Source organism: Plectropomus leopardus, chromosome 12, assembly GCF_008729295.1.
Source record: "Plectropomus leopardus isolate mb chromosome 12, YSFRI_Pleo_2.0, whole genome shotgun sequence".
Taxonomy (NCBI): Eukaryota; Metazoa; Chordata; class Actinopteri; order Perciformes; family Serranidae; genus Plectropomus; species Plectropomus leopardus.
In genome coordinates, this window is record NC_056474.1 from 18,820,378 (window position 1) to 18,848,365 (window position 27,988).

General features: G+C 39.2%; 2 protein-coding genes and 1 non-coding gene across 4 annotated transcripts; 2 read left to right on the plus strand and 1 right to left on the minus strand.

Annotated features, from left to right (window-relative positions):
- The first annotated feature begins 1,011 nt into the window (after positions 1-1,011).
- trnan-guu lies at positions 1,012-1,085 on the plus strand. The gene has a single exon. It is a non-coding gene; the product is annotated as a tRNA-Asn (tRNA).
- Positions 1,086-1,301: 216 nt separating this feature from the next.
- Positions 1,302-3,031, plus strand: LOC121951468 (ubiquitin-like). The gene is made up of 5 exons (XM_042497800.1): positions 1,302-1,395; positions 1,848-1,959; positions 2,259-2,345; positions 2,456-2,558; positions 2,888-3,031. The coding sequence occupies exons 2-5, from the start codon at positions 1,857-1,859 to the stop codon at positions 2,979-2,981; spliced, it is 387 nt and encodes a 128-aa protein (XP_042353734.1). The 5' UTR covers positions 1,302-1,395; positions 1,848-1,856; the 3' UTR covers positions 2,982-3,031.
- Positions 3,032-5,070: 2,039 nt separating this feature from the next.
- On the minus strand, positions 5,071-27,890 carry LOC121951467 (homer protein homolog 3-like). Of its 2 annotated transcripts, none has more exons than XM_042497799.1 (10): positions 26,257-27,890; positions 26,036-26,084; positions 20,482-20,638; positions 17,254-17,385; positions 17,002-17,106; positions 15,693-15,826; positions 13,547-13,703; positions 8,567-8,674; positions 8,357-8,437; positions 5,071-6,964 (listed from the first exon to the last, which is right to left on the minus strand). In XM_042497799.1, the coding sequence occupies exons 2-10, from the start codon at positions 26,056-26,058 to the stop codon at positions 6,779-6,781; spliced, it is 1,083 nt and encodes a 360-aa protein (XP_042353733.1). In that variant the 5' UTR covers positions 26,059-26,084; positions 26,257-27,890; the 3' UTR covers positions 5,071-6,778. The 2 variants fall into 2 exon arrangements, with proteins under 2 accessions (XP_042353733.1, XP_042353732.1); XM_042497798.1 differs by having other exon boundaries at positions 20,470-20,638.
- Positions 27,891-27,988: the final 98 nt, after the last annotated feature.

A 27,988-nucleotide genomic window follows, 5' to 3' on the forward strand; every position in this document is an offset into this window, starting at 1 on the left:
TGAAATACATGCGTTTTAATCTTTTATACATATTTCCTGTGTGTTCTGTTTGCATTTTAGTAAAGCAGCTTCTGAGAAATAAATATGTATGCCCATTGTAACCTTGCTAAAATAACAAAGTTTAAGGTGGTTTGTATATTTGTATATATACAAATATACATATATATATTTGTTTCATGAAATTTAGCTAAATATCGTGAATGAGGGTGGAGCCGTAACTTCACCAGTCAAACATGTGACCAAATGCCCATTTTTTTTATTTACTTAACTGGTTCTTCGTCCGTTGGTTATTCTGTGCTTATCCTACGCTGTTATAACTAGTTTTATGAAGTGTGAAACCTAAATGTAGGCCTGCTCTTCTTAACGCTGGCTTTTAAAGTGGTTAATGCAGTTTGACTAGCGTTTTTATTTCCAACCACGTTTTCTCGTGCCAATGCTAGTGTTAACTTTGCTAACGTTAGCTAATAAGTTGAGGAGACAGTGGCTCCAATGTTTAAATGTGTAGCATTTAGTTAGTCAGTTATTGTTTCATTGTAATGTCTTTGTGGTTCGCATTTAAGTTAACCATTTACATTCACTGACAATAATCTAGCGAGCGTTAACACCGAGCATAAACTTGCAGTAGCGCGGAAAGTTAGCAATGACGCCAGCGGTTAGCGGTGACGCTAAACTGCTAGCTGTTTTTCGACGGTATAAAAAGTTCACCGTTAAAGGTCCCAAGAAAGGACACTTACCGTATGCCGACACTCTTGTTTCTTTTTAGCTGATGTCTTGTTATGTGTCGTTAGTTTTAACTCTTTTAATAACATTTATTTCTGTTAGGACTATGACAAGCCACCGAGCGATTTAAAACATAAACGCATGTTATCGCGCGAAGTGGTCGCAGTTGTATCGATGCTGCCACAAGGGAGCGCAATTGCATTAACGATTAACCTTATTATCAATATGTATGCGTGTACCGTGTGTACAGCATATTTGATAAGATCTAAGGGGCGTCAGGTATGCATGACTGTCTCTGTGGCGCAATCGGTTAGCGCGTTCGGCTGTTAACCGAAAGGTTGGTGGTTCGAGCCCACCCAGGGACGGTATGTTTTTCATTCATTTCCTCTTTTTTAAAAAATAATTATATGATATATGGAATTTCCCTGTTTAATTTCAGTGTTTGAAGCGGCCGTATAATCGTGTGGTGTATAAACACATCAGGTCGTCTCCGCTAATTAATCTGAAACATGTCAGCACCTGCGATCTACACACCAACGCCCTCCTCCATCCCTGCAGATGTGTCAGCGGACCTGATCATAAAAAAACTGGATGAGCTTGTTTACCTTCTTAAGGACAGGACCAGGCTCATCAAGTTCCTGTTTTGTCTCACTCGTGCTGGTGAATGGTCTCGATGTAAGTACAGATTTCATAACTTCTTAAACGATCGTTTTTGTTCGATTATGAAAATGCTCTATAATATTCATTTTAAGTCGGTTTAACTGCAGTAGTTAACTATATGGTGTGTTTTGTTTCTGCACAAATTTGTATTTAACTGACACGGTTATAAATGTAGTTCTTAAACTCCTGTTTTCTTGTATGTTAAGTGGGCTTATGTATAATGTCGTGATTGTAACCTTTCAATCTGGACTGGCAAACTGGTTATTTAAAAGAACCTGCTCAAAAAAATTAAGTAAAGCAATACTTCTTCCTGGATTCTTAATTACAAATATGAAGAAGTAACTTGTCATCAAAAGTACAGGAATACACTCATCAGAAGATTTTTTTTTCAGTTAGCTTGAAGATTGATTTCTTTGTGTTTGTTGGTCCACCCTAGTTTGACCGACACATTTCTGTCTTCTTTTTAGTGAGCAAAAATGCAGATTTTTGTGAAAACGCTGACGGGTAAAACCATTACCCTGGAGGTGGAGCCCAGTGACACCATTGACAATGTCAAGGCCAAAATCCAAGACAAGGAAGGTACTCTTTGGTTTAGTTAAGAAAATTATTAATAGCAAAAATAGAAAGAAAAGAAAACAAACAAGGAAATGACATGGAAAAAAGTACATTCAAATAATAATGATAACATTTAAAAAAAAAAATCTTTCTGTGACACAATTTAACTACATAGACAACTCCATGGTGCCATCCAAATAAGTTAATCCTATTATATACTTATTGACCGCTGTGATGAAATTTAAGTGGCAACTGTAAAAGTTTCAATGAATTTTATGCCGGGCACAAGCACAAATTCACAGGTGTGACTGTTTCATCTCCAGGAATCCCCCCTGATCAGCAGCGTCTCATTTTTGCTGGAAAACAGCTGGAGGATGGACGCACCTTGTCAGACTACAACATCCAGAAGGGTAGGTTAGACATCACAGTGGCAAACCATCACTGATGTTTTAAGACAAAAATATTGGCTTTTTAATCATTGCTGCATCGTGATTTTTATAAAATTCCTTTACTACCATAGAGTCGACCCTCCACCTCGTCCTGCGTCTGAGAGGAGGCATCATGGAGCCCTCTATGAAATTGCTGGCTCAAAAGTACAACTGCGACAAGATGGTGTGCCGCAAGTATGTAAACGAAGCCTATACTGTGTGATTTTGGTGAAATTAAACTTGTTCTCAGAGACGGCAGGAGAGGAGAGTAGGCCAAAGCTGCCAGCACAAGAAACATGTAAATATTTCATATTCGAACTTATCAAATGTAACCAGTGCATCTCAAACAGTGGGTTAAATGCAGTCGGTGTTTATGATATTGTAATTTTAAAGGAGCACTTGACACTGTTATGCTGAATTTGTAAAGAAAACATTTAACTCTGGCCTTTGGAAATATTGGTTGGTGAGAGTGACAGGATGATGCTGCTTATTTTGATCTAACAGTTGGCTCCTCTCGTGCTCAGGTGCTATGCTCGTTTACATGTACGAGCTACAAACTGCCGCAAGAAGAAGTGCGGACACACCGATCACCTCCGACCCAAGAAGAAGCTTAAGTAGACAGCTGCAATCAGCGATCAATGTTGTCAATAAAACATTTTGACAAGAAAGACTGATTTGTAGAGAGTTTCTTACTTAGTTTTCTTCAGAATATTTAGCTGGTTTGTGTGAATGCGTCATATTCAGACCAGTTTACGTGGTCTGTGGATACAGCAGCTACATACAATTGAAAGATGCAATTTCAGCTTATTTCTTCTACATTATAAAACTGAAATCATAGATGATGACACACAGAAACCAAACATTACGGGGGAGTGTGTCTACATGTGTTCAGCATAAATTTGAGAAGGCTTAAAGAAATGCATCACCCACAAAATAATAATTTAATATCAGTTACTCACCCCATGTTGCTTTAGATTAGTGAAGAAAACTGTTTCTCGCATGCCTCTAGTGAACAAAGAGTCCAAAAGTGAATAAGTGAGCTGTACTAACATAGTTAAACACTCAAACTAATTACATGTGATTTAGAATTATTAATCAATACTGAATCATTTTCAGTCCATCAGACGTGACGCTGTCAGCTGGGTGTGTTGTATGAAAGGCTTCTTTTTTTGCAGAGCAGTAATATGATGATGTTGGATCTGATTTATTAATATGTTAAAAATCTAAAAGCCTGAAGGAGAAAACTGAGCATAATACAAACTTTTTTTAAATTAAAAAAGTCAATTTTGATTGCTTCAGTACAAATTTGAAAGCATAGTTTTCAAAGTTAACCGAAGACCTTTTATTCATTCAGGGCTGTTTTACTGACAGTCAGACTGTTTTGCAGGAATGCCATTTTAAAACTCAGGAAGTTTGCTCTTGCATACCTGGAAGCAGCCCAGTACATCTAGTCTGATCTGTGGGCCACATAGCATCCCTCACTGGAGCAGTTAAGGGTCAGGACATTGCTCGAGGGTATCCCAGTGCTTAGTAATGTGAGAGGTTGAAGCACTGCTTTTTCACTTTCCCCAACCACATTTATCCTGCAGGTCTGGGGATTAAACCGGCAATCTTCTGGTCACAAATCTGCTTCTCTAACCTATCCGCATTTCCACGACAACAACTGTATAGCGTAACCAAATAACTGAAGAAATGAATCATGAATTATGGATCACTGAAGGTAAAGTTAATATAAATACATTCAATCAACTTGCTGAAACCATTTTTTTTGCAAGTTCTCAAAAGTGTTTAAGTCAATTTTATAATCACTGACCTAAAAAGTCAGATAATGGCCTTAAATTTTTGGTGAATGGACCTACAGTTGTATCGCAGCGTTCTAGTCTTCCAACCACTTAATGTGCTTTTACACTTCAATTCACATTCATCCGTTCACACACTCCTGGCCATGGCTACCATACAAGGAGCCACCCGCTACTCAGTTTTTTCAGTCATTCACACACCGATGCTCAGGCATCCAGGGCGATTTAGATTTCAGTATCTTGACCCCAAGGATACATGCAGACCGGAGAAGCCGGGAACTGAACTGCTGATCTTGTGATTAGTCTACCTCCTCAGCCACAGACACCTCCACAAGGTCACACGCAACATCAGAACGCTAATTTATCAAACATAAAAGTACAAATGAAAAAACACTTACTGCAGAAATCAAGCATAAAAAATACTACAGCACAATGACAACCGGAAACAATTAGGAGGAGAAGCATGGGTAAAAAAGTCTTAATTGCTGCAAATATTTGATCTAATTTCATTTGTCTTTTTTTTTTTTTTTTTTTGTGGTCAAAATGAATCAAGTTCCTCCGCGTGAAAGTCCACATTTCTGAAGTGAAATATCATTAAACAACTAAACCAAACACTGTTTTTACTTCACACTTGCACTGAACTGTTGGCAAAATGTAGATAAACATAATTCACTCTAATAACCAAAAACCTCTGCACCATGCTACTTACCTTTACAGAAAAAGAAAACAAGTCCAAAAACAAGTCTTATATTTCCTTAAATATAATGCAATAATAATCCTAATATAAGGCATCAAATTTAAGTGTTTGGTACCTATAGACACCTGGATTAATGCTACAATAAAAAATTAAAATAAAACAAAGATGGTCCATCCACAGGGAGAAATTAACTGTCAAAATAGGAAAGAAGTACATAAAAACGACTGTAATCTTTGCTTTTATTTCCAAACTGTCATGACAAAAGCTCACAGTTCTAGACATGGAGCTGGCATGACTATCACCAACCATCCTTAGACGAACAAAAAAATAAGGCTTGAAAAAAAATAATGCAAACACAGCATTATGTTAAACAACACAGTCTGTGTGATAAAAGACTCTGTGAATTAGACATTCTGTTGTTAAATAAATTCACTCTTGGTACAGTACAGCCACACTCTGAAGGCGTGTGGCACATTGTCCACAGCTAAAGGTAACGTGCTGAGAAATGACAGAAGGCAGAAAATGTCTCTTTAATTTCCTCGAATGCGTCTATCAGAAATAGGCTCCTAAGTCAGCAGTCTGTTAAGAGATGATGCACAAGACGACCAGTTAAACTTATCTGTAATACTAACTGATAATTTTTTGTGTTTATATAATTACTGTAGCGTTATTGATTCATATCGTGTGGAAAATGCTTATTGATCCTAAATGTTATCACTTAACATATCTTATCTAAAATGTACTTTGCAGGTTACTGTCACATATCTTAGATTTAAAGGTTTCTTACAAGCTCAAATAAAATGTGATCATAAACAAGCTGCTGATGAGTCTGCTCTTAACATTTGATCATTGGTGTCAATATTAAGATCTATGTTGTGTGTCCATGCCTTACCCAAATGTACAAAACTATTAGCATATTTTTTTTACTGACCTTGAACGTATGTCATTGCTTATTCCTGTGGGAAAAGCCCCAACTAGAACCATTTTGCCCTTCACTTTGCACGTTAAAGTCAAGGGCGTAAGTTGCGTTTCAACATTAGAGGGGGACACACACAAACGGGGGGTTTGGGAGTTCTCTGCCATAAAATTATTGAGCATCAAACACTTAATTTTCTGTATTCTGGTTAATTTTTATGCATCAATGTGTGCATGTTCTGCATCAATTTATGGCAGAAATGTCTACAATATCGTCAAAACACTGTATCATGTTTTTATTTGGGGGGTTCTCAATATTGCTACGTCCCCCGTCGAAATCTACACCTATAGTTACAGCTGCTACTTTATGCACGGGCAATAACAAAACCATATACAAGTCCATCTCTGCACAAATCATAGTTTGCTCACTGTTAATTCAGGAATAATTATATTGTATCCAGACTGTTAAATAGACAGATCTCTTGTAAAGTTTTTTATCTTGTGCACTATTTTGATTTGCATTCACTTTATGGATACGATATTTAAATATCACCTGTCAGTTGAAAAACAAAAAACAAACAAGGCCTCTTATTTATATTGACTGCATCACCATTGTGTGTACAAAAGTCCTATGTATGAAAAACTACAAGCACCAATTCTCAATATTAAGTGTCTAGCAGTGTTAAGCACTTACCTTAAAGTTGGTTTATTGCATTGAATGTTACCCTTGAAAGCAACGAGAAGCGTTACAATGGACAAGCAAAACCATGTACTATATGCTGCTGCTTGGGCTGACACCTGCAGTATGGTGTTGTTGAGTACAGCAGCCACTGCCGCAACACACACATGGAGCAACCTCCTGCAGCCCAGGTGGTTGTTGTGCTTGAAGAGGACGGGGACCAGCTCCATCTTGTTTTGTTTGCTCCCCCACTGCATCGGCCATGACAAATTTAACCCTGTCACATCCATTCCGCCTCTTTCTCCCGGCGTAGATTTCTCTCCTCTTATTTGTCGATGAGTTTAACCAGGCTCTGGCGAAGGTCATTAAGGTCAAAGATCTTGATGTCCAGAATTTCGATGGCCCTCTGGATCTCAGAGTCCATGCGATCCCGCTCCTCCAGAGAGTTATTCAGGTTCTGCTCTGTGTTCTGGATGCGACGCTCCAACTCTGCGTTACGCATCTCTGTCTCCTGCAGAGGAGAGGGCTGTTGTAAGTTTAACAGATTATTTCACATTTCCTCAACAAATGTGCGTAATTTATGACGGTAGTGCTCACAAAGAGAACAAAAAAAAAGTTTCAGACTAGAGTCTGGATTTTAAAGGCTTCTAGTTGATACATTACAGGGCTATCACTACATTTACATGCACAAAATATTCTGTTTTTTTGCGCTTATTCCAAAAAGACAATATTCCTAATAAGCTCTTCAACTACTTTTCCAGTTTACATGCTACTGGCATAGTCCAACTAATGTGCTCTAACGTCATTTATTGCTTCAAATTATGGAAAAGTGGAACAGCTGGAGCTGCTTGTGCTATTTTGCTTCTTTGCATCAAAATAGGATTTTTAAAAAGTTTATCCAGTGGCAAACTTGTCCAACCATGCAAACACAGCCTCCCTTTTTCATTCCTTCAACCACCTTCTCAAAAAGGCTGGTGTTGTGATATCTGCACATGTCCAAAAACCTGTTGATATTCGAGTCTTTCATAATGTTTAAAAGTAGGTGTGTTTATCTTTCAAACAAGAATTGTTGCCTTTTTGTTTTGGCATCTCTACCGCAGCCTTGCAAGCTCTTGGCGAGTTGGTTTGTGTACAACACATCCATGACAACGCAGACAGCTGACCGTATAAAGGCAAGAGGCCGTGTGCTGCAAACTGCAGTAAAACCCCGATTGAGATATATATTCCAAATGCACTGTATACATGTCCAAATAATGCTCCTAAAAACCAAACATCGGCATCGCCTGAAATTGCTACATTTGGAAAAAGGCCTTATTCGGAATACCAAAATGGAATATGACGTTAACATGACCCGTATGAAATTCAGAATACCTTCATAATCTGAATAATAATGGAATATTAGAGCGTAAGTAGATGTAGTCAGGGGAAAATTACCTAAAGGGCAAATGTTAAAGTAAATGTTGGACTTTAATTAGTGCAAAATGAGGCCTGCATGATGAGTCACCCTATATATACATTACTCAAAAAGTGCATTTAGTGAACCATGCAAGGCATGATGGAGCATACATGAAGCCAACAGTCTGCAGGTTAATTCAACACAAATACACAAGTCCTAGATCATTACTGGTGCACCTGTAGAGTAACCTTCATATGGGGTGATTTATGCATGTCTCATTTTGCACTGAGTAAAGTCCAACATGGACTGGAACATTTGCATTCTTACACTCTTTGCACATTTTTTCTCTGTCGCTACAGCCCTGGAATATAAAACTATACTTTTTCTCTGACCGCTGCGTCATAAAAGAAGACAAAAAAAGGACAGTTAAAAGGGGAATTCAACACTTGCAAACCACTACATAAATTACAAAAGCATATCACATTGTCGTAATAACCCCGCTCCTACCCGTAATCTGTGAATGGCCTCATCCCTGTCATGTTCCATATCGTGGTACTCTGCTTTCTTGTTTTGCAAAATGTGGATTTCCTGGAAAAGATTGAAAAGAAACACTTGAGTTTAAGTAGCTGAATCTTTTGTTATCAACACCTGTGAGGAACATCAGCAGCTTCCAGCCTCTGACCCAGCTGAGGATGAAAATGGAAGATGAGCACCAACCTCATCTTTGGCTTTCAGCAGGGCCTCCAGCTCCTCCAGAGACTGAGTCAGCTCATCCTTCAGCAGGTCACTGGGGCCTTGGCCTCCATGTGCCTCTAATTCAGCCACCTGATGACACACAAAGAGACAGAGTTAAATTATGTTCTGCATGTGGTACATGGTTTCACACAAAACCTGCATTCAGTATGCTTCATTATATAGCTGAGAAAGGTAGTGTAATTTTGGCATTATTGGAAAAAAATCCTGTAATAATATCTGAGCAGTAATTCAAGTAGTTTGATAGAACAGACTGCTGTACTTTTGCTTGGCTCTGTTTTTAGGCTTTCGAAAAATTTAGTGAAATCTAATGAGGAAGTTTGTCATCTGACCGCCATGTTGAAAACAGTTAAGCCAAAACAAAGCACTGCCCATCGGCTGGAGCAAATGTTCTCTTTTTACAGCTAAACAGTACACTTAAATATGTTTTTGAGAACATTTAAGGTAAGAAATAGACAATGCAGTAACAGAATCTTGATTCATATTTGATCAGCCCTGCGTAATGTCCTAAAATCCTAGAAACGCACTGAAATCCTAAAACATCCTAAAATCCTAGAAATGTCCCAAAATCCCCAAAATGTACTAAAATCCTAGAAACATAAAAGTGCCCCCCATGCAAAGCAAGTGCTGTGGATGTCATTCAGCAAATATGACCAGTTGCCAGCTGTAGCTGTAAGACAGTACCACTGATCTTAGTGCACTCATAAAACATAAAAAAACACTGATCTATAAAAAAGACCTCTCAAGTTTTTCAGGAGTGTTTTCAGCCTAACATGCTTTCAGTTTTATCCACATTATGATTCTTTTTTTTCCTTCTTTCTTAAATGTACCTGCGAGTTAAAACATGCCACAGCCTCGTCAATAGAGGCTGATCTCAGATGATCTCAGATGAGTCATGTCACCATTTTCAGGCAAACAGGAGTAAATTCTGGCTGCTTTGTCATGTGGGCCTCATTAATCAGGAAATAAACCAGCAGGACAGCCTCTAAAAATGCCCCTGCGTCTGACAGAGACGGGCAGGAGTATTTTAAACCATGTATGGTTGAGACAAGGAGGAGCGGTAGAGAGAAGAAAAAAAAAAAGAAGAGAGAACCGAGTGGATGCCAGCTCCCTCTGGTGATTTTTCATTTTTTCCTAACTGGGGCATTGAAAGTAGGATATTGCTGTCCTACAAACCCCTCTCCCTCCCACACCACCCCAGAGACATGAACCATTTTCAGCCACCTGGTCCCCTTCCTCGGTGGAGGGAGCGAACTCGGTCCAAAGGAGACTCGGTTCTCACTTGTATGACTTAATTTGTTGATGTGGACCAAAACGGTGAAAACTGTTTGAAATACCGGCCAAGTGTCGGAGGATTAAAGAGCAGTGATCGATACTGTAAAGCTGGGCTATAATGGAAAGGGATCAAGGTATTAAAGCGTTGAATCAGAGAGGTTTGTAATTGTCAGCCTGAGGCTAGGTCGTTCCCCGAGGAATCAGCTACCAGCAAATGTGAAAATACCTTTTATTGATGAGTGAGGGGGAGGGAGGACAGAGCCATCTGCATTCACTGGAGGCTGAGAGGTAATTCAAGTGTAAAACTCTCCTGAGGCTCGGCCTGTTTCGACCAAATTCTCTTGTGGTGAAATGTGACATTAGGGCGTGCATGGTGAACCGGTTCAACCGGCAGGGAACACCTTGATTAAAGCGTTGGAGGGAAACGCCTGCGGCACGAGTGTTGTCAAAGAATGATGAAGTGTGGTACCAGCCTGACTGACTTGTCCTTTTTTGATTTTGCTGAACAAGTGCTTTCAATCCGAGGAAATAAAGCCAATCAAAAGCAGCACGACCTCTCTCAGCAGAGAAAGACGTGCGACTCGGTCACTACTGAAAGCAACAGAGTGTCAGAGTCCCATCAGCCTCACCTTGCTCCTGTTTGAGCAAAGCTTTACGTCAGTAATAATCTCAGTGTCTGCTCCTGCTCAGAGCTCCACAGCTCCAGCATTGATAATTAGGTGTGACCTTCGCCATCGGCCTCTGAGCTGCAGGTTACAGCAGAGTGAAGAAGGACTTGGCTGCACATGAAGCCACGAGAGAGAACTGCTACTTTTCAGTGTTCGGGGTTCCCACACATTTTTACAAATTAATTTCAAATACCTTTCCAGCACTTTTCCATAATATTTCACCCCATTTCCGAGATAACTTAAGTAGTTTAAAATGGGCAGGCCCATGAACACACACTCCCCGAGCGTTTGGGGATAAGCAACCTCGTAGATCTTTCTATTTTTACTCGCAAGTTAGACTTTCCGGCCACCAACTAGCTGCATACGCTAATTGACTACACCAGCAAATTTGGGTATTTCGCAAAATGTCAAGGCCACGCCCCTTTTGGTGGGGATGGAAAAACAAAGATCCAATCAACTTCACGCAGATTTTTAACGCAACATATTTTGAATAATGTAAGACATGTTTTGAATATTTTATGAATACAAGTGAAACAATAGCCAAAACAATGCCTGTTTAATTTTTTTCCAAAACATTCTATTAATTCAAACCCATTTTAAGGCCTGGAGAACAGTTTTTCTTATTTCCTAACTTTTACAGGAATTTCGTGACCCTGAGTGTTTTCAAGCCATGTTTTGGTTAAATGTACAGAGGAAACTTGCAAAACACAAACATCACAAACAACAAAGATAGATATATTGCTCAGTTTTAACGATGACAAAAAATTACACAATTACCTTGATTATTATTTTAGCAAAATTATTTTACACATAAAGTGAAAATTTACTTGACTACTGTTGAAGATTTAAAACTCCAAAAATATAAATTGGCAAAAACTATAAAATTAATTGTTTTTTTTCCCATTTGTTTAGTGAACCCTAAATGATTTTTTTCATCATGTTTCTTTCCTACATTTTATTTATTTGTTGTAAAAAATAAAAGTTTTACAGTGGTTGTGAATGACCTCAGCTGACAGAAAGTAAACATAGATCCAAGCTGTTGCCTAGCAATGAATTGCCAATGAAATTGTCCATAATACATGAAATATGCAGCTGTGGAGTCTGAGGTCAAATTTCCCACAAAGCTTTTCATGTAACAGTTAATCCATCCGTCAACCATCCATCCATCCATATAAACCGCTTATCCTGTTGAGCAGCACTGGGTGTGAGAAGCAGGGTACTTCCTGGACAGGCCAAAACACTTTTTACACATAGTTTAGTGTCATTTCACATGAGCTGCATGTCTTCTGACCTTGGAAGTGTTTAGAGGATTCAGGTCTTCTAATTCATTTAACATTTATATTTTAATTTATATAAAACTGTAAAAAAAACCAAAAAAAACATTAGTATTTTTTTAAATCTGAAACTCTGAAACAGAGGCAACATTAATCATATTCTCAGGATAGTTTATATAGAACTGCAATGTTCAAATGAGCGAGCACCAACATTTCACATTGTGATGTTAAAAAACGATTATTTATGGGTTGCTCCCTAACTGAAGTGAAGAGGTGAACTTTCTAGGATAATGTTGCTCGAGGCCATATTTTTTATTTTATTTTATTTTCTGTCTGGTCTTTGCTTTTGTTATATATACTTTTGATCTAAGTTTGTGTAAGGTATGTCTGGTCTTATCAACATCTTGTTTAGAGAGAATAAATGAACAGTTCTAAAATAGAATAAAATAAAATAAATGTAAGCCCAATACCTTGTCTCCTTTAAAAAATAAAAAGAGAGGAGAAAAGAAAAGAGAATAATGTTCATGTAAATTCCTCTCTTTTCACTTCACATCAAAATGATCACTTTGACATAATGTTCAATATTTAATTTTATATATGATATCGATCATACTCAGCAGGGCACATTTTAGGTTCCTGAAAATGACACTGTAGATTAAACACCTATGCAGTCCTTTCAAAGTAAAGCTAATTTAATTTGGGATATTCAATTACTTTTAAATTTAGAGGTAGGAGTGTATGAGGAGGAAGGTAGCAATACTTTTCATCTCCACGCTCCTGAAGTACAACCTGAGTCTGAAAAAATATAGGAAAGTTATATATTGTAATTCTGAACCTGCTAATGAAGGCTTCGAAACAATATAATAGTTTGTTGTAGGTAATTTTATGGACACAGTTTGCTCATTGTTTTTGGAGAGTGCTGTCATGAAGTTAAACATTATAACAACATTACATCTAAATAAGCTTGAAATAACCACCCATAGACGCGAAGGTAGATACGACCACCTCACTGTGTTTGGTTGCACTCACTGTTTGTTTGATGAGCCAGGATGATTCGGGTGTCGATTGATTTGCAGGATGTGAGAAAAGTTGCTGGGTGATGCTAAACACATTTGTCTAAATGTCACATTAAAACTTTATCAAAAAATAAAAACAAAAAAAACCCCACACAAACGTTCCTGCAAAATAAACAGGCCTTTGTGAAAACAAAGTTCAAATCAATGGGGCGATAAACAATTTTACCTAAGACCTAGCCAAACAAACGCTGATTAAAGACTGTGTTCTCCTGGAGTCTTCCCTGCACAACTCATTTTGCCTTTTTCTGCCTTTAATGAGAAGATCCTGAGATGCCAGGTCAGGTGATGCATTCAAGAGACTCAATAAAATGGTAAATTATAACTTTTGGATTTTGGGGTGAACTGTGCTTTTAACTCACTGCGAGTCAGAACAAAAGAAAACTTTGCACATCTATTCTGAAACAGGTGCGTAGGAGAGGGGCAAGCAGAACACTACTTTAAAAAAAACTCCTGCACACTGTCTTACCTGCAAAAATAATTACTTTAATGTGACGCTATGATGAAAGTCCAGTACGGAAAAGTTGCATTGAAATTATTTTTGCAAGTAAGACAGTGGTTCAACTCCCTGTGAGAGTAACAGACTGAATTTTGCTTTTGTATTAATGTCTTACTAATAGCGTGGACTGCAGACTGAACACAGCAGAGGCTCACCTGCTCTCTGAGCCTGTCCGTCTCCTCCTGATACGCTGCCAGCTGTTTCTTCCACTGCTCCACATTAGCATTAGCCTCATGCAAAGCTGCCACCAGTTTGGAGTTGCTGTCCTGCAGAGTGAAAAGCTCGGCCTCCAGGTTCATCTCACAGATTGACCTGAAAAACAGAAACTAACTGTAAACCGGTGATACATATTGCATGATATACATATACTGAACATATAAAAAACAAGTGTTTTGTATGATGTAGCTAATGGTGTTTTACTGCTGCCAAGAGCTTGTAACATGATGAAAAACTTTTGGCTTGGTTAATGCAAGCAGCAAGTCAGTGTAACACACAGTGTAACTTAAGAAGGCTGCAGCCTGCGGCAGCACACCTACTGCCCAGACTGAAGGTCATTTCACAGGTCTTATAACAAAGCAAAGATACACTCATTAAAATGCCCCCAGAGTGCACACAAAAACACCAAACTGTTCCCAGGGTAAGCTTGGAGTCGACTATCTAAAAGTCATCTTCATCAAAACACAGAATGTGACACTGAAAGATAACTTTTTAAGGAAATTAGTGCAGATTTATTTTTAAGTAATTTAATTAAATTTGTAAGCACCAGGGAGGAAGGAGGTAGAAAACTCTAGTCTTTGACCAAGATTACAATTTCACTATCATAATTTTGGTTTAAGATAAAAACACTCTGAACATAAGGGATCAATCTCTGTGGAGCTTAAAGCTGAATCTTACTTAAGACTACATTTAAAATATATTTGGTTCCAGTACGTGGAACATTTATTCTACATACTCATGTTTGTATGTTAAATTTGAAGCTACAGCTTAGCTTTAATGTAAATAACAGTAGTAATTGTGCAATTTTGTACTATAAGCCAGCTGAACAAACCATTTAAATATCCTTGTGATGGTGCTGGTTTTCACATTCCACAACGTGGAAAAAAGATGTTTTTGGACACAGTAATTTTATCATCAGCTAAACTGCAGGAGGTTGCAATAGATTTCTTTTAACCCTTTGAAATCTGAGCATATTGGTTGGATTTCTTTCAAAAACATGTGGGAAAAAAGCAGTGACCAACTTGGCGAGAAATGACCCACAAATTGCAAGAAATTAGTAAAAAGGTGACGAGGGAAGAATAATTAGAAAATTATCAAAAACTAGGGAAAATATCCATAAAACTATATTTATACATATTAAAAAAATATATATATATTTGAATTTTCCTAACTTTTTTCAGGTCTTGTTCATTTTTGTTTTTATACTTTTATTTTTTTGTGCTTATTTTTTTATGTGATTTTCTTTTCTTTTCTTTCTTTTTTAAAAAAATCATTTATTTCTTGTTTTTTAGGTAGCTCATTATGTTCTCCCCATGTTTTTGAAAGAAATTGAGCCCCCAACAATGCTTTTAAATCCTACGGTCCAATTATTACGACAGTAGGCTTCATCCTAATGGTTGCCATGGTAAACTGTTGCCATGGGACAACCCCAAGCTTTGCAGATGCACAACCACCGAACAAAGACGAAGAATCGAGGATGAAAAGAGAATCTGATTGAACAAAACTTGATTGAAATTGTTAGCATGTGATGATTTCATACAGCATGTCTCAGCATGTCATTTTTAGAATCAAACAGCATATATGTGCACCCATTAACTGGGGGAAAGGCCTGTTTTACTGAGCGTATTAATCTTCGTATCTAATACTAGGCAAAAAAGGCAAATAAGTCAGCTGAGCTGTAATGTTTGCGAGTTCAGTGGTGCTAGGTGAGGTGGCAGTAGATGCACATTTCCTTTGGTTGGGGGTGTGGTTTGGTAAAAAGAAAACAGGTCTTACATGAAACTGCTAACAACAAGGCCTGTGGATTATCCTGCATAAGTCGGTCATGTTTTCTGGAAAGAGACATTGCTGTTAAGTTGTCAAACTCTTTCTTTTGGCGCTTTGAGCACCACAAGTTCTCCATCTAGTTTCATTATAATGGAGAGAAGGCAGACATTTCTACAGCTGTTATCTCCAAGGCTGCAACTTTTCATTTTGGGGTGAACTGTCCCTTTAAGTGTTTGGCCAGAGTGTGAGATTGGGCTCCTCAGTTTCTATTGTGCTGATGTGTGTGAGTGTTTTTGTGCGTGTGCATAACTCAGTTACCCCTCAGAGAGCATCTTTTTAATGCGCTCCTTCTCAGAAGACAGGGTGATGTCCGCGCTCTGGCTGCGGAACAGCTTGTCCTCGGGCCCGTTCACACACATCACCGGTGGAGACTGGAGTTCATCCGAGAGGTCCTGAGAAACACATCAGTAAATGGACTCTCTTGGTAGCGCACACACAGCATTACAATACGCTGCATCTCAACAGAAAATGGATTATTCAGAGAGGAGAGAGGCTGCTTCATTCATGAAAACTGCTGTCAAAGCTTAAAAATCTCATTCACATCAAAGTCCAACAAAGATTGCTCAATGTTTTAATAAAAAAAACATACATATAAAGTAAAGCTATGCAGCAGAACTACTTTTTCCTCTCTCTCTGATGGAGACATGATGTGATGTGTATTACTGTGGTGTCTGTTTTGGTCTGATGAAATAAGAGCTATCAGAGCATCACAGCACGTACAAATAAATTCAGGGACACACGGAAAGGAAAATAAAGATTCACAGAGTGTATTTGCACACATCTTTCTTGTGTTTTGTTTTGTATGGTGCCGGATAATAATCCAAAAACGGCAGACTCACCTGTGAGAACTACAGAGGGAATCCATCAGGTGGAAAAAAACAGACACAGAAACATGTCATCACAAAGCTCACCACACATAATAACTTTTCCCAAACTACCAAAACCATCAGCAGCTATGCAGCGCAGAGCTACTTAGCAAGAATCAAGCACGATTAATTGACACAGTTGGCAATTGTCTGGAGGTCCTCCAACGTGTTCATTAAATCGATAAAGACGTGAAGCGAGAGACAGCACTTGGAATCTGTTCAGCCGTAGAATTAAAAGGAAACGGGCATGTTCCTCATGACCAAGCAGATGTAACTGATGGGTAATTATTCTCTATTGATCAAAAAAGCCCCGAGCTGACTACATTTTCATCATTACACTGTTTGAGTCAGAGGCTTCTCGGTGACGGTGGCGCACCGCTGAGCGGCACGGGATAATTTTACCATCGTCCTACTTTTCCTCACTTTCTCTTCCCTCCGAGACAAGTGACCCAGCTCATCTTTCTCCTGCCTCCTTTTGTCTCTCCGTCTCTCCTTTGATTTAATAACAGTGTCTTATAGCTGCAACAAAGTAACACAGGTGCATTCTTCTAACCTTGGCCGGTGCTCACACTCCATCCCAAAAATGCCCAAAATGCATCACTGGATGTTTCTGTGGATCATGACACTGTTTTCACATTTACACCGTCTGCCTGATACCTGCAGAGGCTTGCTCTACTTTCATGGATTTTTTTTTTTCTCACCTGAGGAGCAGCGATGCTCAGCGCCGTGTTGGCCAGTTCTTTGTCCTGCGACTTTTCTCGTGCCAGACGAGCTGCATCTTTCACCTCCTTAAACTTTTCGGAGAACTTTTCAAAAGAGGACAAGACATTTCAGGTGATGAAACATTAATAATGCAGCACTCATTAACGTCCGCAAATGTACAATGACTGAGAAGTTTTGATAAATACAGAAGATTTCCTAAAGTATTTATCAGTGGTTTGACTTTAGTGTACCTGATGCAGCTGCTGCTCTGTGGCAAAACCAAGACCGTACACAGTGTTGGCCCTGCTGTCCGCCCACTGACCGAACTTCTGGGACGTCTTGGTAAATGTCATGCTGGGTGTAACGGTGCAGTTAATGATTGCCTGCAAATGCAGAGAGAACAAAGATGATCGTCTGTGTGGCTCAGCAGCAGATCCAAGAATCAAGATGAAATTAGTTACTTGAAATGATTAATTATCATATGTAGAGGTATTTTTATATTACTATCCTTAATTGAATTAACATTTAATTACTACAGCCTACACTTTGCTTTGTCAATCCAGAGAAATAGCAAAGGCAAAAGAATGATGATGAGTAGAAAGTTTGGTGTGGATTTTTTATTCCATTATTTATTATTATTTATTAATTAATAATAAATAATAATTCAAATTAATTAATATTAATGTATTATTATTTTAGTTATTAATCTTGTACTTCCACAAGTATGGGAGACTGACAAGAGAGAGATTAAGAAAAAACTGCAGATATTTGGTTCTAAATCTGGGTGAAGCGCCACAAACCTTGGACTGTGGATGTCCATACCAATAGCAATTTTGTCAGACCCTCCCTGCCTCCTAAATGCAAACATCTTTTAAACACCACAGCCCCAGTTTGTAATGCAGATTAATAACAATAATACATGTGCATGCTCAGAGCCCATGACATCAACTTTAAGGGATTTTTTTTCAGACTTCACAAAGCTCCTTCAGAGCTGCCAAAGACATTACACACCAGCTTTTAGAAGCCGAGTTATCTTCTTCATGGTGAGTAAACTGATTAAACTTTTACAGAAGTAACTTTTTGTCATATCTGCTGAAACTGTCACTATTTTGAAAGAAGTACATGAAACAGATAGTCTGTGAAAACATATCATCCCCCTATCTTGCTTCTAATGGCATTTGCTAGACTTTACGGCAACTCGCCAAAACCAACCAATCAGAGTTGAGGAGTCTCTAACGCAGCTGTTAGTCATGTCAATCACTGCTCATGTTCCAGTCAAACTGTCAAACTTGGCAGTGCTGATAAAATCAAATATGAATCAAGATTCTGTTACTGCATTGTCTTTTTATCACCTCAGTTGTTTCCATAAAAAACATTTTAGTGTACTGTTTAGCTGTAAAATAAGAACTATAATATGTTTATGAAAACATCTGTGGTGAAAAAAAGGTAATCCAGTAACATGATCTTTCTCATATTTGATCAACGATGCCTAGTTTGACAGTTTAATTGCAGTTCACGAGCAGTGATTGACAAGACTGACAGCTGCTTCAGAGACAACATTGGTTGTTTTTGGTGTGCTGCAGTACATTCTTCATTCAAGAGCGGGTATGACACCCAGCAAGGGGCCGTGGACTGGAAGTGAATCCACGGCCGCTGCATCAACAACACTGCTGTTGTACACGGGATGCTCGCACTACCCACCAACCTTCTAGACTCCCCAATGCTGCAGTAGATTCTAGTGAATGCCATTAGAAGCACTACAAGAAGGAGGAACATGATTTTCAAGACAATCTGTCATATAAAACTGTGCGTATGAAGTGAAAGTTTCAGCAGCAACTGTAGCTTTTACATTCTTCTGGGTTTCCTGTCAATCATCTATTTTCAAGCATTTTTTCCACTGACACGTGTTTCACCTAATATGACAATCAAAACACCACAGATGCAGATCACAGAGTTCAAAGCAAATTGAGACTAGCAGAGACTAATCCGAATCAAATTTACTATAGAAGACAGGAACAGCAGCAAAAACACAAAAAACACTGGGTTCATCACTTCAGCCTCAGAAAAGTGGCCGAAACCACCTCTCTCCCCCTGAGCGCAGGAGAAAAAATTATTAGAGCAGACCTATTTATAAACCTCTTTACGTCATCTCCAGCCTTACAATAATGGAACTGATTTAAAATCCCAGAATTTCGGGGCAATGGCAGCTTAGTAGGAAGCTTTTTCATCCTTCTCTCCCCTCCAACAAACGATTACGCGAACTCTACGGTCTCCGTTTCTGCGCTGACATGTTTGACATAACATGTTGGACGCTGGTAACAGCAGTGAAGATTACTGTGGAGCCAGACACCAGTCCTGGCAGGATTGGGCTGCTGACCGACCAACTGCCACCCCGCACAGCCTTCTGGGAGGCAGAAATGTGGGTCAGACCAGAGGTGCTAAGAAGAGATCAGATAGACCCCCCCTCCTCCCCAGCGACTGATGTGGCCTCTTCTTCATAATCTAAATCCACAGGCCTGTGAGGAAGACGTTCTGGCTGCTGATTTGTTGACACTCACTGTGGTTTTCTTCACTCTTTATTTCTGAACCTTACAGATTTTCTTGTAGGAGGATGGCTGGTGAAGAGGAACATTACTGTGAGGCTGTTTTGTTTGGCCCGCGGTCTTTGTTACAAATACTGAATAGCCTCTTTTGTTGCCAAGGCCACCATCTTCACTGCAATCAAGCAGGATAACACAGCTTTGAGAAAATCCCTCAGAAATTGGGTGTTTTAATTATCAAAGACACAGGGTTCACATTTTAGCTCTCAATACCGAATCTACTGGAACAAAATATTGCATTTTTACGCATTATATCATTTTAGCATGGGTGGATTATGAGACAATGGAGCCCTGGGCACAGATATGCAAATGACCCCACCACCTTCCCCATACACACAGACTTTTAGATGCTTTTGCCTCTTTTATGTTGTTCCTTTTTTTAGTCATTTTACCTCTTTGTAGTTGTTATGTTAACTTTTTGTGGTTTTGTGTGCCTTTGTGATAACTTTGTCATCTTTTGGTCATTTTGCATCTCTTTGTAGTTGGTATGTTACCTTTTTGTGGTTTTGTGTGCCTTTGTGATAACTGTGTCATCTTTTGGTCATTTTGCATCTCTTTGTGGTAATGTTCTGTTTTTTTTTTGTCATTTTGTATCTCTTTGTGGTGATATTTCTTCTTTTTTGCAGTCATTCTGTGGCTCTTTGCAGTTCCTTTGCATCTCTTCTGTCTCTTTGTGGTAATTTTGAGTCATCGTGGTCAGTACATGTTGCATGACATTTTGCAGATTAACCCTTTGAAACCTGACCAAATTGGCTTGATTTATTTTTCTCAAGCAATGGGATTATTCAGTGAGCAATTCAACAAGAGTACAAGTTTCTATGCTGAATTAATGACTCTCTCTACTGTCTACATTATAACCATCATTACCATTTTCCTCACCTTGGTCCCTCCCACGCTGATGATGCGGTAGACGTTACGGTTGGCATCATAAAAGAAGGACACGGTGACGGCATGCTTGCTGGCGGGGATCCAGTTCCTCTTGGTGGCAGGGTCGATCTGGAAAACATGGGCCCGGGCGCTGAAGATCGGCTGCTCCCTGAAGGAGGAAGCACAGAGATGATAATGAGGAAACTGTTTCTGTATGAGGACATGTGAAGAGCAAACCCATTAATTATCCCAGAAATCTGTGAATGGGTTTAGAGTAAACAGAATATAATTTAGTTAACTTTGAGTTAGAGCAGGAAGATCTGGACATTTTTAAATCTTAAAAACAAGGCCTTTTTTTGCATGGACTAGAATCATTTTGGCTCATGATTTGAGCATTCAAATATCCTCATACTCTATTAAACCCCATCATGATGCAACTCTGTCCAAATTGTGTCTCTCTTTTCTTTAAAAAGGAAATCCTTCATTATTTTCCTAACGGTACGTCTCCATCTGTCTCTTTGCCATCCAGGGACAGATGCCGGAATCATCCTTTGGCTTTCTCCCACACTTTTCCCTGCGTCATTCGCCATACAGGGCTGTGACTTAGCTGGCAAATGATGTTGACTAAAACGCTGTGAACCCTCTCCCGAGCCGTTCACCCTCCGCCCTCTGCTCGGCTCCTGCCAGTATTTGCAGAGATGTATCCTGGATACGAGGTAAATATATCAAAGCAACAAAGTCCCTGGTGTTGGGAGGTGGTTTAGCCACAGCCATGTGGTATGAATAGCAAGACTGCTAAAGGTCTTTCTCTCTTTATGGCTCCCTTGTCCCTCCTCAGCTGGTGTCCAGTCAGTCCATTTACAGCACTGTGTATTCCCACACTTTGCATTTATAATTTACGCACTTAAAGACCTCATTTCTCAGCATGCTCATTTTTTACACTCTGGTTATATACTGTTGTATGGCACACTTGTTTGCACATACTTCTTATTTTTCTGTTTTCTGCACATATTTTAACAATCTACTTTTCTCATCAATTTATATATGTGTGTATATAAAAGCAACTGTAAAATCAGCAAATTTCGCTCTGGAGATCAATATTGTATTTCTGATTCTGACTTTGATTTAAAATAAAGCAGAATACTTGTGACAAACTCTAAACCTTTAAGTTATGGGTCACTTTAAATCTGCAAATTTGACTATGAAAGTCACTGAAGTAACAGCGTATGTTGTCATTCTGTTAAGTGTATTTCCTACTTGGTAGAAAATCAAATCTAAGCCAATGCAAAAGCAAAAACAACACAAAAAGAAGAATCTACAGCCATGTTGTCAACCCTGTGAGGCTGCACTTTGTGCTCACATCAGTGTAACCTGCCCATAAGGACAAAGCTCACAGATTGATGTGTACCAGGTATAATGTTTACCATGTTCACCATCTTGTTTTGTCATGTGAGCATGCAAACATTTCCTAATCGATGCTAAAAACACAGCTCAGCTCAGGCTGATAGGATTAGTTTTGCAGGTATTTGGTCTTAAACCTCCTGGTTGTGCAACAGGCAAAGTCAGGGGATCATTAAAAAAGCCCCTTTTATACACGCAGTTTATTCCTGAAATGTTCAGAAGCAATACCTCCGTGGGGTCCACTGTGAATGGGAGCAGGGATCGGTATTCAGGAAAATCTGTACCGTCAATCTTCCACCTCAAGATATGGAAACATTTCAGGGAAAATGCAGGAGCATCTGTGTTGTGAATGAAAGCAATAACATTGTAGGAAAAAGCAGGTAAAGGGTTAAGTCCGTCTGATGAAAGACGCCTTCACGTGGAGCGAACGAACCATTTATAAGACTCTGCTGATGATGTGTTTGAATCCCTGACTTATTGACAGTTTAGCATTGATGCCAATGCTTTTGCAAGCTATTTAAAAATACTTTTTCGGAATACTTTTTCCGTGTTTCTGAAAATAATTCGAGACGTTTTCTGTTGTATACTGCCAGTTTTATAGCGATTGGCATCGTAAGTGTTGCATCAACGCCATCTATTTGACTGTGCCTTACCCCATCTATTCCGTTATTGCCATGGCATGTGTGAAAAGGTGCAGGACGGTAATGTTGTTGAACGCAGTGCATTTTTAAACAATGAAAAATCACTCGTAGTGAAGTTATCCCAGTGTTTTACCGGGAACTGAAAGAGGCAAAAGCTAGTTGGATTAATCTTCTGAGGACAATGAATGTCTCTACTACATTTCGTGGCAGTCCCTCAAATGGCTGTTGTCAAAGAGTTGGACTAACCAGTGAATGACACTGCCATCTCAATGAGGTCACAGATGAACGCCAACGTGATGACTGAAATATACTACATTTGTCCTGCCACACAATTGCTTAATCAAGCATGATCGCTTTGCAATTTTCCTTTTACCTCACATTGGCAAGACTATCGTACAGTTTGTAGACGTGCAGGAACAGTGCAGGCAGAACTAATGTGTTTTCATTAACAGACAATAACAAGCAAACTAGTGGACCTCTCAGCAGACATTTTCTTTTAGGTAGCAGACATGGCCACAGCAAAGAAGCGTAAAGGCAATGACTAAAAGATGAAATAGTTGTGATTGTCTCTTTTTTTCTGATTAAAAAAACTCATATGATGCTAGAAGCAGCTAACCCCTGGGTATTTTCACATTATCTAATATGACCCCCATTCAGAAAAGTTTGGACACTCTTGGATGAAGGTGTTCGGTATAAACATCTTCCCTCTGACAATGTCTTTAATTTATGTCAGACGGACTATAGAGCCAATGCCAGTGTCTTTACAGACAACACCGACAGTCATCAGACTCACAAGACTAAAAGCATCCCGACACACAGTGTTGTTCATCACTCCTCATCACTCTTTGCATCTAATCGAAATGTTGCCTACAAGAAGTTAAAATTTCAACCGGTCAAAACCAGGACACTTCTTCTTCTTTGCAGCATTGTAAGCTGCAGCGGCTGCTGTTCCCAATAGAACCGTATTATTTTGGCCAGTCATTGTACATTTATATCTGACCCCATTAGTGACACACAAATCCAATAATGGTGTCTCTGTGTGCTTCTCAGCATAGGAGATCATGGTGAAAAGAAGCATTACATCACCTGGTACGTACACTGTGTATCAACGACCGACTGTGAAGGTGCTGATACTAACGTTGGCATTTCGACGGCCGACCCAGCCTGATCATAACCCGCACGATAATTCTCCTTCTCATCTCACAGTAATCCTCACTGAAGTCAGTGGACCTCCTGCTGTGAACAATGAGACACTGATCTGAGGTTCGACTGGGACAAGACGCCGCGAGTGAGAGTTGTCCTCCTGCTTTCTATTCACATAAATTTAACTGTTAAACTATTTTAAAGGAGCACAACTTTGCACTCACTGAAAATTCCCTCACCTTCCCGATCTGTTAGATGTCCTCATCTTTCAAACTCTTTGACCCCAGTTTATAGTTAAGTAAGTAGATTTTCTGTCAAATATTTGACTAAAAAAAAACCTGATTTTCATTTTCTACACAGCCACATAAGAGAAGTAGTTAATAGTAAATATGTAATATTTGACAGGAAAAAGTATTCAGATTTTCAATAAAATATAACACATTTGGGTAATTTTGTTTTGTCTTATCATGAAGTCAACTTTAATTGCATAATGTCATAGCTATGGACTAATGACAGAATAATTGTAAATTTGTGTATATTTTTTGGTCTTTTTGTGTCTCTTTTACCTAATTTGGTGTATTTTTGGTCATTTTGTATCTCTGGGGTAAATTTGTGTATTTCATGGTCTTTCGTGTCTCTGAGGTAAATTTGTGTCTCTTAAAGCTAATTTAGTGTATTTTTGGCCATTTTGTGTCTTTTGTAGTCATTTTTTTCTTTTAGGCGATAGTTTGTGTATTGTTTGGTCATTTTATGTCTCTTTTAAGTAATTTTGTGTGTCTTTAATGTTATTTTGTGTATTTTTGCTCATTTTATGTCACTTTGAAGTAATTTTGTGTGTCTTTATGGTAATTTTGTGTATTTCTTTTTGCGGTCACTTTGTTTCTCTTTAAGATGATATTGTGTATTTTTGGGCGATTTTGAGTCTCTTTGAAGTCATACTTTGCGGGTCAGTACATGGTAATTCAAGTGACATTTTGCAGGTGAATGGTGGGGGTGGGGGTGGGGGGTGGCGGGCTGTGTCTGCTAGACCTGTTCAGTAATCCATCCATGACTTTATGCTGTGGTCCCAAAGAGCAGTGACAAAAGGCTCAACACTCCACACACTGTAAAATTATCCCATGGCAGGCACATGTTGACCTTGCCTCAGGTTTGGTGCATGTGATCTGCTACTGAGCACGTGGCATGTGATGGGATGCACAAGATCAACACATTCAGCTTCACTGCTTCTTGTGACCGACCAGAAATCAAAACTGCAACCTGTCATGGTGGAGTTAGATGTTACACAGCCATGTTTAAACAGAGGATCGCTGGCTGCAAGTGCATGTATACAAATCTGTCATCCGTCAACACTTGCTCCTTGCTGTGTGAAAATTGTTGTTGAGACACTGGTGGTGTAAAGAAAACCTGTGTGCTCATGTTTCTCTCTTTTCTGTTAACTGGTCTGTCCTCGCACATCTCTCAAAGATGTTCAGTGACTCGACCTTCATCCTCAGCAGATGGATGTGACCTACAGGGTTTAATGGGGGTCTATAAGCATAACAAAGCCTTGTAGTGATTACATGGGGGTCGACGCTGCACCTCATGATGAACAACTCCACTAATTCCTACCACAATCTACAGTATCCACAATCTGCTTTACTCGGTTTCTGATCTTTCTAAATCTTTTATACACAGATGTTAAACATCAGGATGACAGATTTCTAAATTAATGAGAGGTTGCTTCTTTCATTCTGCACCAATCCTCCAGTTTGGCTTGTACATAAAGAAAGTGCAACTATATAATCTTTAACTAATCCATCTAACAGATAACAATGCAACAATACCAGACAACATAACTGTCTGTGGCAGTTTCACAGCTGTCCTATTGCTGATTAATATTAGCATACCCGTTATTACACACATATTTAACAAATAAGAACATTTTTACATTAATTGCAAAGAAATGAGCCATTTCATACCACTATGGTCCTATGTGCAAGAGTCACTGGTAAGAATTATGGATCAAATAATATGAAGACTCTGGGACCATACAGAAGAAAAACATTACAGAAGATAACTGCCTTAATTTAACATATCCATCAAGTCTAAAATTACCATGATGCTGAATCTGTGTTTGTGCAAAATGGGGAAAAGAATTACAACATTGCTCTACATGCAACACACACGTGTTTCCCAGATGTGTTCTAGTATTATGATCATTTCTAATTAGTAATATCATTTAACTTTCTTCAAATTAAGTCTGACTTTCTTTTTTTCTTAAATTAATAACATTTATAATTATTTACTTAAGCTTTTTGTGAGGTGTTTGGCATCTTTAGATCACAAGTGCAACAAATTTAATGGCATCTCAATATCACAAGTTGTGCTCAAAATGTTCTTACCTTTCTCTGTGGTGAGGAAACATCTTATAAGGTGACTGAGACTTCTTTTCTACAAAGAGAGAGTTGAGGCATCCATTAAACCCAAAAAGTAGGCTAATACTTGTTCTCGGTCTACATGCGAACAGATATGAAATATATAAAAAGGAGCTGGATCCACAGATTCAACAACAAACTCTCAATTTTCATTTGGAGCCTAATTAAAGCAACCCAGCCACACTTACCCCATGTCGGTGTAAACCCTCGGTGCTGTATCTATTAATTCCGCGCCGCTGTCGCTGTCCCTGTCCCAGTCTGCTCTTTCTTTCAGCTTCCAGATGCTTTATTCTCCAGGGGGGGAGGTTTCACTGCAAGGCGCTGCACACAGACTGCTGCAGCCTGCAAAGTGTCCGTGTCGTCCTGTCACGGCCACCGGCGTCCACCGATCACCTCTGCGGAGCCCGGAGAGTCACAGCCCGGCGGTGGCAGAGCTGCTGACCTCGGTGACTGAAGCGACCGCGCTCCGGCGTGTGTCCATCCTCCTCTACAGAAGCAGCAGCAGCTTTCCTTTTTCTCTGTCTGACCTCGTCCAGGTGGTCTCCGCTCTCGAGTTCTCAGCTCTTCATCCAGCCGGCTGCACGCATGCAACAGTCGGACACAGCCGACAGTAGAGTACCACCTGCTGGCTCTACAGGCTCCGAGCAGCCGCTACAGCTGCATGAGGCGGTGAAAATCGGGGAAACTGTGTCAACTTGCCTGCAGCCAATGAGCCTGCATGTGTGCATACTGCAAACTGGATCTTATAGGTCTGCTCGGCGCTGCCAGTTTCGAGGCTTAATGAAATATAGTCGCGAGGGAAAAGTCCTGACCTAAAAAGACTTCAAGAGTCATACAACATCCCACTTAGGGCCAGTACAGCTGAAATAAAAAATGTTTTTTGTTTTTTTTTTAACCCTCAGATATCTTTATATCTGATGATGCTGAAAATGAGGTAGTTAGTCTGTCAATCCAACTGCAACATGGGAGGAAAAACAGAAACAGTAAAGTCGTGATGAAGGAGCAAAAAAGAAGCAAAACTTTTAATTTTTCCAAGATCATCAACAGGAGAATCTTAGTGAGCATAGTTTTACCAACGACTAACATTAATCAGTGGGCAGGAATACAAAATGATGCCAACACAAAACTTCATTTTTACTTTAAACAGCAATAAGCCAAACAAAAAAATGTTCACTGCAAAAGTATAAAAGAGGAAAACATCCAACTCAAGAAGTTAGCTTCTAGTTACAGGACATGCACAAACTAGTGTATATGTGTGGGTAAGGGATGAGGTGTTTCATTTTTAAAATTTCTTTGAAAAGAATTGCATGATGATCTTCATAAGTAAGTAGTTCTTATATGCCAAAACACAGGTGCATCTAGCTAGTGATGTCAAACTTATCCACACAGGATGTAACATTAGATTAGGAAGCAAACAGACACTAATCTACAGATGATTCATACAAAAACGGGTTATAAATAACTTGATGTCATGTAAGATTTACCACCTGCACAGCTGACTTGTGTTGGTAAGTAATTTATGACGGGGATTACGAACATGTGAAACAGCCTGTTACAGTGGAAGAAACATATTCAAGTACCTGTGGCTGCTTTCCCCCCCATCTGTCACTCTGAGCACTTTTCAGCAAATGCTCTGCAGCTGAGTGTTGTCAAAATTTCCGATACATATAGATTCTGAAGTATTGATACACAGTACACCGGTGCCACCTTTCTCTCTTGCTCTCTTATTCTGAACATTTACAACAGTAATTCTGCTGTTCTCTGCTACTAACCAAGAAAACATAAGTTTTTGATGTCATGTTGCAGCCTTGTTATATTCATCTTTTCATAAAACTTTTCCCCATGGTACTGAGAAATAATATTTTCAAAGGTATTGTATCAAAGTTTGAAATGTGTTTGTTGTGACAACACTAGCCACTG

Coding starts and splice junctions, on each gene's coding strand:
- LOC121951468 (XM_042497800.1), top strand. CDS start 1,857: ATGCAGATTTTTGTGAAAACGCTGACGGGTAAAACCATTACCCTGGAG. Junction 2,346..2,455: donor AGACTACAACATCCAGAAGG/GTAGGTTAGACA, acceptor TTACTACCATAG/AGTCGACCCTCCACCTCGTC. Junction 2,559..2,887: donor GACAAGATGGTGTGCCGCAA/GTATGTAAACGA, acceptor TCTCGTGCTCAG/GTGCTATGCTCGTTTACATG.
- LOC121951467 (XM_042497798.1), bottom strand. CDS start 26,058: ATGTTTCCTCACCACAGAGAAAG. Junction 15,827..17,001: donor TGAGCATCGCTGCTCCTCAG/GTGAGAAAAAAA, acceptor TGTGTTTCTCAG/GACCTCTCGGATGAACTCCA. Junction 6,965..8,356: donor AGGCCATTCACAGATTACGG/GTAGGAGCGGGG, acceptor TCTCCTCTGCAG/GAGACAGAGATGCGTAACGC.